Source organism: Anser brachyrhynchus (assembly GCF_964034855.1).
Source record: "Anser brachyrhynchus genome assembly, chromosome: 1".
In the NCBI taxonomy this organism is placed as follows: domain Eukaryota; kingdom Metazoa; phylum Chordata; class Aves; order Anseriformes; family Anatidae; genus Anser; species Anser brachyrhynchus.
Window position 1 is genome coordinate 75216536 of NC_137694.1, and position 14865 is coordinate 75231400.

General features: G+C 37.1%; 1 protein-coding gene across 13 annotated transcripts in view; it reads left to right on the forward strand.

Annotated features, from left to right (window-relative positions):
- The window catches only part of SCUBE1 (signal peptide, CUB domain and EGF like domain containing 1), a 245313-nt gene that overhangs the window by 164565 nt on the left and 65883 nt on the right, over window positions 1-14865 (forward strand). For 11 of the 13 annotated variants that reach the window (XR_013941095.1, XM_080562708.1, XM_080562709.1 and 8 more), the window contains one exon: window positions 5604-5720. The exons of the other annotated variants lie outside the window; for them this stretch is intronic. Coding sequence is in view for 10 of the 11 variants with exons in the window: in XM_080562708.1 (XP_080418834.1) it covers window positions 5604-5720 (117 nt within the window). In the remaining variant the exon portion in view is untranslated. The remainder of the gene's footprint in view (window positions 1-5603; window positions 5721-14865) is intronic. 13 annotated transcript variants of the gene reach the window in all.

Genomic DNA, 14865 nt, shown 5'->3' on the forward strand with positions numbered 1-14865 from the left:
GTTGGAAGGGACCTCTGGAGATCATCTAATCTGACCTGCTGCTCAAAGGCCAAGTATACCAGGTTGCTTAGAGCCACATCCAGTTGAGTTTTGAATATCTCCAAGGATACAGATTTCAGAGCCTCCCTGAGCACCTGTTCCAGTGTTTGACCACTGTCATAGTGAACAATTTTTTCCTTGAATCAAGTTGGAATTCCAAATTACATGTGTTGCCTCTTGTCCTTCTACTGCGCACCTCCAAGAAAGGTCTGATTCCACCTTCTATACACTGCCCCATAGCTGTAGACAGAAATAGGATCTCTTCTGAGTATTCAGGCTCAGAAGGCTGTTAAGGCTGAACAGCTCTCTCAGCCTCTTCCTGTCATGTGCTCCAACCTCCTAAAAATGGTCTTGGCAGACCTCCACTGAATCTGTTCCAGTATGTCCATGCCTTTCCTGCACTGCAGCACCCAGAACTGGACAAAGCACTCCAGATGTTGTTACTCCAAGTGCCAAGTAGATCACTTCTCTTGATCTTCCGGTTGTACTGGTATTAATGCAGGCCAGGATGTGGATTATCTTCTTTGCCACGAGGAAACAAAGCTGAATCCCATTCAGCCAAGACTCCATTTTTTTCTACAAAACTGCTTTCTAGCCAGTAAATGCTCAGCTTTTTCTGTTGTATGGAATTATTCCAACCCAGATGCAGGATTTTTATTTGCCTTCACTGAAGTTCATGATGTTCATTTCAGTCCATTTTCCCAACTTGCTAAGGCCCCTCTGAATAGCAACCTTAGTCCTTAGTCACCCAATTTGGTATCATCCCCAAATTTTCAGAAAGTGCACTCCATCCCAATGTCCACATTGTTAGTACAGACATATTGGCCCTAATATCACTAGCTGAGGGATAATTCTCATGACACACTGCCAGTTGGACTTTGTACCACTGATTCAATCATTTGAGCCCTGTGATCCAGCTAATTTTCTACCTGACATATTATCCACTTATCCAGTGCATAATCATTCTGATCACTGTGGTTATAAGGATACTATGGAAAATAATGCCAAAGCACTTGCGAAATTTAAGGTGAACAACATCCACAGCCATCCCCTTATGGACAGAGCAGATCGTGTCATTTTAGAAGGTGATCATGTTAATCAGGCATGATTAGCCCTTAGTAAGCCAGTGCTGGCTGTTCTCAAATCATCTGGTCTTTCATGTTCTTGGAAATGGCTTCCAGCATGGTTTTATTATGTCTGGCTGATTGGCCTGTAGTTGCCCAGAGCCTCCCCATTGCCCTTCTTGATGTTTGCCTCTTCCTGTCATCAGGAACCTAACTCATTACTTATCAAAGATTATAGACAATGACCTCACTAAGACATATATTACTTTATAATCTTCAGATGTATCCCTTCTGGTCACGTAGACCTATGTAAGTTTGTTTTGGTTTGCATCATATCTCAGTTCCTAAAACTTGTTTTAGATTTTAGATGAAATTGACCCAAGCTGCCAAAGTAAATAATAACAATTCCAAGATTTGCCTGATTTTCAGTAATGCCTTTGAAATCACATCACGTTCTTTTGATCGTAGAGGTAAAATGCAACTACAAAAATTGGAGGCACTTTTTGAATGGCTTTATGAAATAATTGACCACTTCCAAAAAACAGATTTGGATAGAGGCTTACATTTTATCTTTTACATATTTAATAAAAAAGATGAAATTTATTTTTGTAGAAATGTTCCCAAACCATGATAAATGTGTTTTGTGTTTCAGGCATTTAATAGTGTTCAACACCAAATAAGTCCTGTCCGATGATGTCAGCTTATTTTAAAGGAAGTGACCAGTCCCTGTGGCCAATTTAGTTCAAAAAGATGCAGAACTAGAACCTGGAGAATTCATCTTTCACTGCTAAATCCTTACAGACACTGGAGTGATTACAGGACTGAATACTCACGTAACTTCACCTTGTAACTTAGTAAACACTTCTGATCCAGTGCTGAAAGACTGACAGCTCAAGCATGTACTTTTTAATAGGATATTTAGTTTAATAGGATGCTTAGAAACAGCACATATCCCATAGTGCAATGAACTATAGCTGAATCAATAAATATTTTAATTTAGTAAAATGTAGATTTTTTTAAATCATGGTGGTAATGATTTTGGTTACTTCTTATCAATCCAGGGAGCAGTTACATGAGAGACTGTTCCAGAATTAGGAGCTTACAGTGGAAAAACACAATATAAGCTGTCCCACACTGCCTTGTATAAATAGATGTCCTCTTCTTTAGATCTCTGTTTCTGTCTAAGTTTTCTGGTGGGAATTTGATAAGAATATAAGCAGGGCTGTAAGTGAGGATATAAGTAGGATTTTAAACTCTAGTGAAGTCTAGTTATGAATGATGAGCTTTACCATAATTCAGAAGGAACTGAAATATCAGTTACCCAACACTACTTTGTCTTCGAGTGATTTTCTGCTCCTGCATCAGAACAAAAAACATCAGAAACATGCCAAAATAATCTGAAAAACAAAAAAAAAAAGAAAAAAGAGTATTAAATATGGTGAGGTTATCTTTCACAGAGACAAAAACTGTGGAAAATAGCCTGTAGGATCAATATGATCATGAAGACTTGATCCAAATTTTGAACATTTGTTCTTTCCCTTCCGTATAGGTGTAGCATCTCCAGCATGATAGCTTGGAAATAAGTCATTTGTTTCTGCTCTTTATTTGAGACCTAAAATTTGTATTTGCATTTCAAATATATACTGAAGTTTGACAGTGGTGAGAAGAATGGGTTGAAGTAATTTCTAACAGAAACACCAGTGATGACATGCTTCAGTTTATGTTGTATATAGGCCTCAGCAATTCTATTTGATGTAGCTTGTAATACCTCTTTCCCACATTCTGCTATTCATATTAGCTTTCTTTTACCATTTTTTTCTCATGACCTTAAGTGTAAGGAATTTCGTCAATACATCTCTCTGATTATCCAGAATGTTAGAGGTACTGTCAGATGTCCTCTCACTCACTTGGGTCTTCATTCTGTTAGAGTTTGTCATGTATTAAAGTCAGAGTCACCAGGAAAGTTGAAGGGTATTTATCCTTTTTGGTTTGTTTTACTAAATCTCTGTGAAAATAAGAAAAGCTGGCTTGATTCCCTCTATTTATACATAGAAATAACTCTTGTTCACTGAATGACCCTTACCCTATAGATCCAGTCATCCATGCCATGGGAAAAAAAAATTGTTGTGTCTATTCATTTTCACTGGATGTCATCCAGAAAGCAGAAATATTACTGCTTATGTACATATCTTGGTGATGAACTGCAATAAAAGACTCTTCATATGCCAAAGTTAATCTGCGAACATAAAATTTACTGCTCTTTGCAGTGCCATGCCAAACGTACATCTTCAACACTTTTTCCTGTTTTTTAATCTTAACTTTTTACTCTTGGCAAGTCATCCTATCATTAACTTGTACCCAAGTTAAAAAAAAAATAAATAAATTAAATGACCTGAAGCCTTTTCCCTTCTCTGGAATGTAAAATAATTTGATATGTTGGTGTACGAGGACACACACATTCACATACAAATGGAGATGACAGCATTGTAATTTACCAAGGAATTCTCCAAAAAGTAGTGTCAGCATCTAAGATTCCCAGGATAGTAAATGAAAATGAGAACTTAAGCAGTTAGGTTCGTGTTCTGCAAGTCTTACATAAATGTTCTGTACTCATGCAAAATGGCCTTTTAATTTTGTTGGATTAGACAGGTAAGCAAGAACTCCGCCTGAAAATAAGGAGTTGCAGGTTCAGCTCCATTTTTAGAAAGCTTTCACTAAAAAAGTCAATCATTTTGCTAGCTGTACTTGCTAGTAGCTTAATGCAAATTCGTTCGTATACTTATTGCTTTTTCTATATGATGTTATTATGTAGCACATATGATATAGATATATCTAGTACAGCATAGGTAAATGTATATGGACAGCAAAGTTTTGTCCCATGCTGTTAATGCATGTGTGCCCCTACCACTTGCTTTCAGTTTGTTTATAGATGCCAGCAACTTATTCCAAAACTGATGTAGAGGTCTGTACCAGTTCAAAAGAATAAAGAAACAGATATATTTTTTTCTTACTTTGAAGCAGTGAAGTCCTTCCAAAGGACCAGCCTAAGTTCACACTGAAGGCATTAGCAGAGGCTACTTTAAAGTAAAAATCCTATAGTACCAGTTGGTTTAAAAGTAAAACATTTTCTGTTCTGTGTAAATAATTTTTGATCAGCATACTGTTCTAAGGCAATTCTCCATTAGCATGTCCTATAGCGTATTTTCAGACCCTGTCTACAGAGTACAATTGTGACACAGACTGTGAATATTCAGCAGTAAGAGTCTGTAAATCTGAGTAAGTAATGACAAAGCCTCTTCAGGGAAAGCCAAAATGAGGTGAGCTGAGTAGAATAATGGCAATCTTGGGGGGAGCAGGGAGGCTATTTTAATTTAATTAAGCCAGAGCAACTGAAAAAGATACTATTAAAAGGACTTGCTCTCTGAAGTAAATACTTTTCAGATAAATACACAGTTCAAACTGACATGCTAAATTGGCATCCTCGCATCCACTCTATTCTCTGGATCAAAGCAAAGTTAATCATTTCACTTGCCTTTTATCTATTTTATGAATGTGTGTGTGGGTATGCATGTGTATGTATGTGTAAGGTGGGCGCATGTGCACACACAAGTAACAGAAAATAATGGCATTAAGGAAGAGGTTTTTGCTTTTTTTGTAATGAAGTTGAAGATTTTTTTTTTAATGTAGTGGTACTTAATAGTCGTTGCCCACCGTTGTAAAAGCTAAGAAGTACTGCAGCTTTCTTTTGCCTGTGTTTGCCCAGCCACCCTTCTACATACTACAAGCACTGGGAAATTTCAATGACACAGCTTGGAATGGGTTCAGTGACCTCAATTATGCCCTCCCACCCACTCCAAACTCCTTTCAATTTGCAAAAAGCTTTAAGTGGACAAAACCCAGATGCCTTTTGCTTGTAGTTCAGTAAGAACAGATTGGGCATGTAGATTCTTGTCAAAGTGATATATGTAGTTCATTTTCCATTAACTCTTTCTTAACTAAGGATTTTATATTCTCGGTTCCAAGTCTAGCACTGTGCTTTGCTTTCTACTGCTTTTTAAAGTTCATTCTGCCTGCAACATCATTTTAAAAAAATGAACCTTAAAAAGCCTTGGCTAGACATTGACTGATATGAAACAGACTGACTGTTTGGTTCTGCTTTTAAAGGCAATCACTTTTTTTCTTTTTAAACTTGTTTCATATGTAATAACCCATCCTATTGTCTAAGACAGTTCAAAAGCACTAACTAAATATAATAAATAAAAACACCAGTTTTGTGGGAGAAAGTAATCATGATTTGTGGAAGTGATTTACCAGTCAAAACAAGTACATGGGCCCTGATGACCTTGACAGCTTGCTTGAATTGGCTTGCTTAAACTTAGATTGCTTTCATAATGTTGTAAAATTGTCCCAAAGAGTTGGTGCCTCTCCCCTCCCCCAGAACATTTCATTACACTCCCTTTCTCCCCCCTCCTCTCTGTCTCTTTCTCTTTCATTCTGCAGAAACATGTGCTGTCAATAATGGAGGCTGTGATCGGACTTGCAAGGATACCGCAACAGGGGTACGATGCAGTTGCCCAGTTGGATTTACGCTGCAGCCTGATGGGAAAACGTGCAAAGGTCAGCTTCTGTTTGCTTTGCAATGCATCATTTGCCTTCAGCAGTTCCAGTACAAGATGTAAATATTCGGATATTTAATCAATACTTTTAAGTTAAGGCTATTACTCTCATAGTGATTGCAATTGAGTTCATTAGCTTTCAGCATCCCTAATTTTGTTGTATTTACTTATTTCAATCATTTTTCTCTCTATTTATTAGAGGGTTTTATTGCTGCAAAGAAATGAGATTGCACTGTTTTCAGCTGACCAGAGATTTAGAGGAACAACTCTGGGCTGCAAAAACATACAGTTTCAAAGGATAGTCTGATACCCTTGTAAAAAATCAGTCATGTAATGCTGTCTGAATTTGTCTATTCAAAATTTAATTTAAAAACTCAACCAATACTTTGTCACCTGCAGATAATCGTTTATCACTAAATGAGGCTGAGCAAAAGCTCCACAGGTATTACTCAAAACAACAAAACCAAATAATTGTCCATTTCTGCTCCTTCAAAACATTAAAAGGAGCTAGTTATAAAGGAAAACCAAAGCAACATTTATTAGATCTAAACCTTGCAACTGATGCTCAGCTTTTACTGTTTCAAAGACATCATAAGAACCTTGTCATTTTATCCTTCATGCTGAGGATACAGGGAGGGAGAACAGCAAAGAGCATCTGATACCACTTTCAACATCTGTTCTCAGTTAAGGAGACAGGGACAGTTCTCAAATATCCCTGCAGAATGATACTTGATGGCACTGTGCATGTAAGTAGTTTTGCATATATGCTTGCAGGACCGGGCCCTCCATCAAATATTTTCCCATTTTCTTCTTATTTTTTTTTTTGAGCTCCATTGGAAGAGACTTGGTGATGGACATCCAGAAGGACATTGCATATATTGTTGTCATGGAGAATACTTTTTTGTCACTCAGTGACTTAGCATAAACTGACCTAACTTGCTAAGAAACTACTGGGAGTTTTTTTCTTCTAAGTAACCAGAAATGTCAGAATATCTCCAGTTCAGGCCTTGATGTTACTTAAAATAGTAAAACCCCCAAAAAATAAACAGAAAATGTGTGGTTTCCTTTTGCTCCAGGCTAAAAACTCCCAGTGCTTGGGCATGATTCTGTTAGTATTTATAGAAATAACAGTCCATTTGCTTGTTTATTTGAAAATAAAACATTTAAACTGCCATTGCACACAATTTTAATAGTTAAGAGTGAGCACACATTAAAACTCAGTCGTTTTAGCTCAAGCCACATAAAAATAAATCATTTTTACACGCAGACTAGCTAAGCCATAGCTGAGCAGTAACAGTGATTCCACCGAGTGCCAAAAAAGGAGGCATTTTAATGCTGTAACATACACCTAGGCTTGATCATAATGTTTATTATTGAAACTACATCATGAAAAAAAAAAAAAAGGAATTCTAAATTTAGAAGTCTGGCCGTAGAACTAACACAAAACAATATTTATATAATAATCAAATCTATAATTAGTGCTACAGACAAAATGAAATGTTCAACTGATCCTCAAACCAAATACCATAGCTTTAAGCTCTTTCACATTTGTCTTCATTCTCCCTTTTTTATGAGAAGAAAATATGAGAAACAGAATCTGTATTTTTATGATGTTGCAGATACGTTTTTACTTAAAATAAATACCAAATTGAAATTCCCTCATACGGTTGAACAAACCAACCAGCTCATTTCTTTTTAACCTTTATTGACATTTTAGGAAATACTTGTCATCATAAAATAGTAAAATGTATGTTTTTCATTTAATTTAACTGAAATTAATAATATTTTTGTCATGTATTACACTGTGAGATTTCTGAGCTAGATTCTACTTCCCTGAAGCCAAAGTAACTTCCCATTTAAATCTGTGAAGAATCATGCTCTTAAACTGACCACTGAAGCTGCTTCTGTAGATTATGCAGACAACCCTTAGTCAGGACTGCTCTACGAGATTTACATCTTCTGAGTACAACAGTGAGCATTCTGGCAGAGTAAAATTGATGCCTTCTCTGCTCCTCCGGCTTATAGGTAGAGCCCAGAAAAGGCTGGGGTGGGGAAGTTCAGTGTTCACACATTTTTTCCCGTGAATTTTGTAGGAAACAAAAGAGTGATCTTCCCAAGTTTTTGATTTTGACTTTTTTTTCTTTTTGTTCCTCTTGATTTGACTGCACTACTCTTTCTTGTATATAGTTCATTATTCCATCTCTCTGTAACAATTATATCTGTGTGGTAAGAGTAATGGATTGCCTATTGAGTGCCCATTAAAGCATCTTCAAGTATCATAGAGTTATCACATCCTGTCTTTCATGCACAGAATTTCAAAGCCTATCAAATGTGGCAGCATCTCCAAGGGAGGTTTTTCATAGAAGCATGATATTAAGAAAGGTCATATTTTTAAATATGGGAGGTTATCTATTAAAGGAAAACAGAGGCAAGACGTGTAAGAAAAGCTGAGAGAAATTGGAGGGATAGTTAATGTATTAACCAAAAAATGCAACTGGGGGTTGAGCAAAATGATTAATATGTTTAGGTTGAATTTAGCAAATAATGTCGACCAAAAATAATGTTTTTATTGGGAAGTCTATGATTTTTTAGTCCGTTTTGGCATCTCCCTTCCTATGGCATTTAACTTAGTACAGCTACTCTTTGAAATTATGTATTTGCTGAGATTGAAGAGGCTTAAATAAGACTCAGAGAAACGTCTGAACTGTTGAGTACTCCAAGGGGGGCATTATGCAATTTATTAATCTGTAGTTTTAGCTCACTAGCAGGTGATTGCCTCAATAGTGTGTTTTTACGATACTGGTATTTTATGGAAATCTGCTGCCGCTTTGCTTCCTTTTTTTTTTTTTTTTAATCAGGGAATCAGATATATTAAAGAACATTTTTTTTTTACATTCATGAAATAAATATGCATATTTTTAAAATAACAAAAATTCCCAGTCAGCTCATGTAATGGGAAAAAGAGTTTGCTGTTCAAAATGTACACAGGTTTTGTTTGCTTGTTTGTTTCTGTTTAGTAGTTTGGAAGTTCGTTAACAGTTTAGTGTAGAAAAAAGACAAGTTTTCATACAAAAAAAAAAAATTCCCAGGAAAGAGTTTGTAATTCTTTAAACGTAACTAATTGTTCCACACTTTCTTTGCTATACCATAATTCAAATTCTATAGTTTTTTCATAAAAGCTGGGATTCAAACCACAGAGTACAAAACTGAGTTGGGACTGAAGTGCTGGTATTTCTCCTGTCTCTTTCCCAATATATCAGAGAATGGAGGCTGCAGGAAAGCAAGTTCCAAGTAATGCAAGGGACCTATCTTCAGTGGCTTTGTGCATCAACCTCTTTCACTGGCTTGGTGGGAAATGGGAGTTTAGTGGACCTCAAAGAATCAGGCTCCCTTAGTTAATGCAGAGTGCAGTCTGGTCTATATCAAATGTCAATAAAATAGATGAAAAATCATTGTGAATAAAGTCTTACCATGGCATACATACAGGTAGCGGCACAGCCAATAGGAGGACTGCTGTAGAAGAAGATTATTTTGGTTTCTGGGAGCTGAAGAGAGGAGCTTGAAAAATCTTTTTTTATCTCTGATTCTTTCTCCCTTACACATTACTACTTATGTGATCTCATGTTGAAATATGAGCAAAAGTGCTGTCTGTGGTCTAGGTAGAGGGACCTTCAGTTATATGAATGGTGACTGGGACACAGATTCATTAACATTTTACTGTTCTTCTTTATTTAGTTTCAAACCAAAGCCTTTTCTCAGCTGGGTTGGTGCAGAATATAAAATGATCCTTTTTTCCCTTCAGCTTTCCTATCAGGTGTTAGCCTTGTCTGTTAGTAAGCCAAACGATGCAGACCATTGTCAACTAAGAAGAGGCATGTCCCAGACAGAAAGAATTCTATATCCTCCTTCTAATTAATGTTATTTAATTTCTCCTGCCATTGTAATTTGGTGATCCCAGCTTGATACTGAGTTGATTTTATGCTGTTGATTATTGTGCTATGCATGCCAAAACAGTGTGTAGTTCGTTTCCTTAGATGCCTACCAAGTCATCCCACAGAAGTCAGCTAAGACAGATAGAAAGGGAGACAGAAGATTAAAAGACATAGTGGCCCAGGATGCTTATTGCTCATTGTTTCCTATCCACTTTTCAGTTTTCCCTGTCTTGTGTGTGTCAGAGTTCTCCAGTCCCTAGCTCCCTCGCTTGTTGGTTCCTGTGCATCTTTCCTGCTGAGTACCCATTTCATGCATTCAGCCATAATTTGCTCGCAGTGAGAAGACTCATCACTTTAACATTTTAATTATATTAAATAGAATCTATGTAGCTGATAAAATGGGAGATTCATTTGAGAAAAACTTGTGGGGTTCAAGAGGACTGAAGTCAGACTAGTTTATTTTCTGAACTGTTTAAATCCAGCTGCCAAACTGTATCGAACAAAAAAAAAAGGGGGGGGGGGGGAGGGGTTGTTTTGTGGGCTCTAAGAAGCAATTAGGGCAAGGGGAAGGACCACAGGCTTCTGGCAAGGTGTAAAATGTAGAAGTGTGGCCATCAGCCATCTCTGCCTCAGGGATTTGACAAAGAAACTGTGCCCCCTGAGGCACTCCAGTGCCCCAGAGTAATGCAGCCTCTGAGCACTGTACACAAAGACAGTCTGACTGTGCAGGGTGCAGTACTCTCCAAATTCCTAGACTCAAATGGCAGAGTGAATGTAATTCTAAAGCAGGAGAATAAAAGCATAACTGGATTTCTAGATGTATGGAGCAAAAGCCACATCTCAAACGTGGCTTTTCTGTAAAGCATCTAACTTTGCAGTGGCCCATAGATTTTTTTGCAATAGTAGCAAGATGTGTATTATTTTGATTAGCTAACTTGCTAGTTTGCTTCACTTTCACAGGCAGGCTTCACAGTGGCGTTTTGGGGAGGTAGGTCCTCAGCTGGGCCAAAATGTGCTAGATTTTGGTAGCACTGTGATGTTACATTGATAATGTTGCTAAATACAACAGTATTAATTCATGCACACAAACAGAACTTTGCCAAGCCCAGGTGATCTTACAGACGTGTATTTAGGAGACAGAAAGGTCCCTGCACATCTACACCTAAGGATGGGGCATTTTATTTACTGTTCTATACTAAGTAAGCCCTTCTTAGCCCTCTGGCATATTGTTTAACTAGGCAGTGTTATGCTGGGGTTATGTGACTGGATGCTGTTTAGGCAAACATTTCTTCTTCCTGCTGTCTCATTGTCATGGTTACCCAGCAATGTGGTGTGCTCTCTACTTCCTTGAAACAGACCCCCATCCTTTTGCATTCAGATGCAGCAGAGAAATGTGTCACTTACGTGCTTAAATACTTGACTCTGCTGCAGTGGGAGCATCAGAAATGCCTTATCATTGACTGGTTTATCCACTAACTCAACTCTGTAACTTCCCTTATCATTAAGCAATCTATAAGTGAAAACCAGGAGCATAATGACTACTGAACTATTTCAGTCAAATGACCTAATCAAAGTTTATTGAAATAGAAGGGAAATTTTATATTGGCTTTATTAGATTGATATAGCAATTTCACATTTTTATCATTCTTAATTGCAGCCTATTATGTCAGGAGAATGCATTTTAAATTATTTTTTGATTAAAAAAAGTGAAAACCCAGAAGTGGATTAAATTTTGAAAATGGAATTGTTTCTGTGAGGAAAGGTTTTGTTACGGAATGAATTTCAATGAAGCAAACTACGTTGTGTTTTGTTAATTATGAACTGAAAGTTTTCATTAAATTAAATGCGTAAAATTAATGCTTACATCAGTTTGGTACGAGAATCTGACTCAGATGTTGAAGGCTTTCCTCTCTTTTCATTCAGAACACACTAACACAAAGCGAAAAGCTCACAATGAACAGTTTAGTTGGCCAATTTGGCTTCATTTCCTGGCTATAAAATGTCTGCGAACAGTTATGATTTCCTCCATCATTCCATTAGTCGAAATTACTTAAAATTTGTTTTAGTTTTTTTTCTCTAAATTGGGTTAAATTGACTAAAGCTTTTAAAATTACATCTTTTCAATCCTGATCAATTCATATGAAACTGAAAATGTTCCCGCGTTTTTTTTAGAAAGGAACACCAGACGGAGTTGTAAGTTACTTGTATTGTTTACCATTAGTAAGATGCAGTTGTTAGTTGGTTACATCAACTATTGGCTCACTTGAGTTATGATTCCATCTTTGTTTGACTGTGATTGATTTGATAATCAGAGTAGTATATTTTTTCACAGATTGCTTAACTGGGGAACTTTTTGCAGTAGGAGTAATTATCTATGATGAACTAACATTTTGTTTTGTATATATGCCTGACTCAGCATTCTTTTTGCATGCCAGTAAAAGTTTGACAGTAAAATATATCCCTGTGCAAGATAACTCGTGAAATACATGCATCAATCAAATTTACAGCAAGGCAGATGTAAGTAAAGTGGCACGTACAACCATACTTTTCACATCAAGTAGGTGACTCAGTGCCTTTAGAATCAAGTACATAGGTTTGGAGCAGGTCTTCTGAACTAAAATTTGTCTCACCTAAAAGACATATGCAAGACAGGCACAAATAAATACATGTGAATTAATTTTTTTCTTTGTTTGGGCATTGTTCTAGTTTTCTTTCTTAATACAAAAATACAAAAAGTTTTCCTTGGGTTTGATTCCCACAGAAAATTCATAGACTTCTGTTTAAGTGAGGCCATCATTTTAAAAAAGCTTGACTTTTTCATAAATGCATAAGCAGCATTAGAGAAGACAGCACTAAAACAGCATGCTGAAAGCTACCCCTGAGTTTTCTGCTGAAGTGTATAACTTCCATTTGAAGGTGCACAGCCACATAATTTAGTTACTTGCCTTCTGCATAGCTTCAAGCAATGTAAATTCCCAAAGGACCTAAACTTTCACCTGCAAAAATTCTATAGTGCCTGAATTTCTGCCAGTGTCTGAGGTGCATACTCAGTCAAATTCCAGTTACCCTAAGCTCAAATCTGAATTACAATGGAAAATTGGTCTTCTTTTCTTGGTTCACTTGCTCTGGCAGGCATTCCCATGCCTAATAAGTCAGAAAGCTTGTGAAAGGTTGTTTTCTGCTCATCTATGACTGGAACAGTTACTTGGAGGAAGATAGCATGGAAATCTGCCTTTCACTGCAGGAAACATAGGATTTGAACCCCAGTCTCATATGCATTTGCGAGTACGCTAGCTGCAGGTCTGATAAGTATGAAGGAACTTCCACTTCCTCTTCAGAGGGAAGAAGGGAAAGAAAAAAAAAAAAAGATTGATCATAGTAAACCAAGAAGATGACTCATATCCATTAATGCTGTCTAGAAGGAACCATTGTCACTTCAATTCATCATGAAGTGGGTAGGAATCTGTGCGTAACCTTTCTCTCTGCTGTCTCTGCAATATTTCCTACTGATTTTGCCTTTAGTAGTCATGTTATAGCTACGTGAACATATTGAGCCAAGGTGGTTAAACACCTAATCCAAGATTAAGAATTACATTGGATTCGCTAAGATATCATGCTGCGTAGCTGTTCTTGTCCTCCCTGTTGAATACATTCAGGTATGTTAGCATTTTAAATTAAAATGATTTTGAATGGTCTCCTCAAGAGTTGAAACTTCAAGAGGTTACTTATAGAAGCAAAACTGCTCGTAGCTTCCTGGACTACTACCACTTGACATTGTTAGAATACTTTCTGTGCGTCCCCCATTAGCACTGTTCTTTAGTGCGATATCTGTCCGCAGATAGTCCACACAATGAAAGGACTACTGGTGTTAGTGTCAATAGATGTATTAGCACCCATAGCAGGTCCTGAGACATAAAAAACAGCTTTTTTCCAGCTCACCTTTCTCTAGCAGCATGATGGTGAATCACGTTTTTTCACACATCTGTTTAGCTTCTTCCCCATTGGACACATACTGCTTTTGCAAAACGTAAGTATTTGAGCCATTAGCCATAATGGGCTGTTAGCATTTTCCAGTGATCCCTCTCGAAAAAGAGAAAAACCATATATACAAATGGCGTTAAAGAATAAACTGAAATGAAGTAAGCTGCTGGCAGTCATCATCTCCATTGCAGTCAGAATGCTGTGGCACCAGCAAATGTCAGCATAAATGTCAACCACAAGATTACAGCAGCAGTGAGTTTTTTAAACAGGATCTCTGGCAAAGCCAGAAAGGGCACAGACCTGTTTGTTTTATTACCTTTTCTTCTGATTCATTTCCCTTGATAATAGCAGAACCTGAAATGGCCTTTACTTCAGTGGTGCTTCTTTAAGATAATTTATGTAGTTAATAGAGCAGTTGTACTCATGATTTTAGTATTGGTTTATACCATTGCTACTTGATGCCAGCCTAATTTGGTGTACAGCACATTAAATTTTGCTAACGTTCTGCTGATATGGTGCCTTATATTCATAGTTTGGTTTGGAAGTAGTATTTGGAAAATGGTCCTTTTGCCTTACTGAGTCAGGGTACAGTGATGACTAGTGAGAGCAGGTTTTCATTTAAGCTAATAAATAGCTTTTATTTGCTTGCTGCACATACATAAAGCTATCTGGGTTGGATTGCTCTATCACAGAGCAATCATATGCATGTTCCTCAAAGCCTGTGAAAAGTTAACTAAGGGAAAAACAGGATTGCTCTCAGTAGTATTTAATTTACTGCTGTAGTATCTCCACTAGAAAAAAATGCAAAATTTTGCAAATGGAAACAGATTGAGATACAGTGAGTGTTTTGACCCTCTGAAGAGGCTGACCTGAGCAAATGGAGCATTTTAACCATGGTTCCTCGGAGTGGCTAGTGAAAAAAAAAGGTTTTTAGGTGATCAGCTAGATAAAATTCGGTTGTTTTAGGGGAAGATTCTCAGACATTTCAGCAGGTTGGATCTTTGTGGGATTTCAAGTCCAGAACCTCAAAAAAAAAAGTAATCAAAAATTACTAGTTCATTTTTAAAGCAGAGGTTGTTATTTTCAGGTCTTTGTATAGATTACACCTTCTGCCATTCTTCCTTTGATCCCCAAGGCCCATTTTGTTCCTGACATGGATACCAAGCTAGAACCTCTGTCCTTTCTTCTGTGCATCAGCTCTCAGTGAGCACTGACTTTGATTTTGTACCTCAT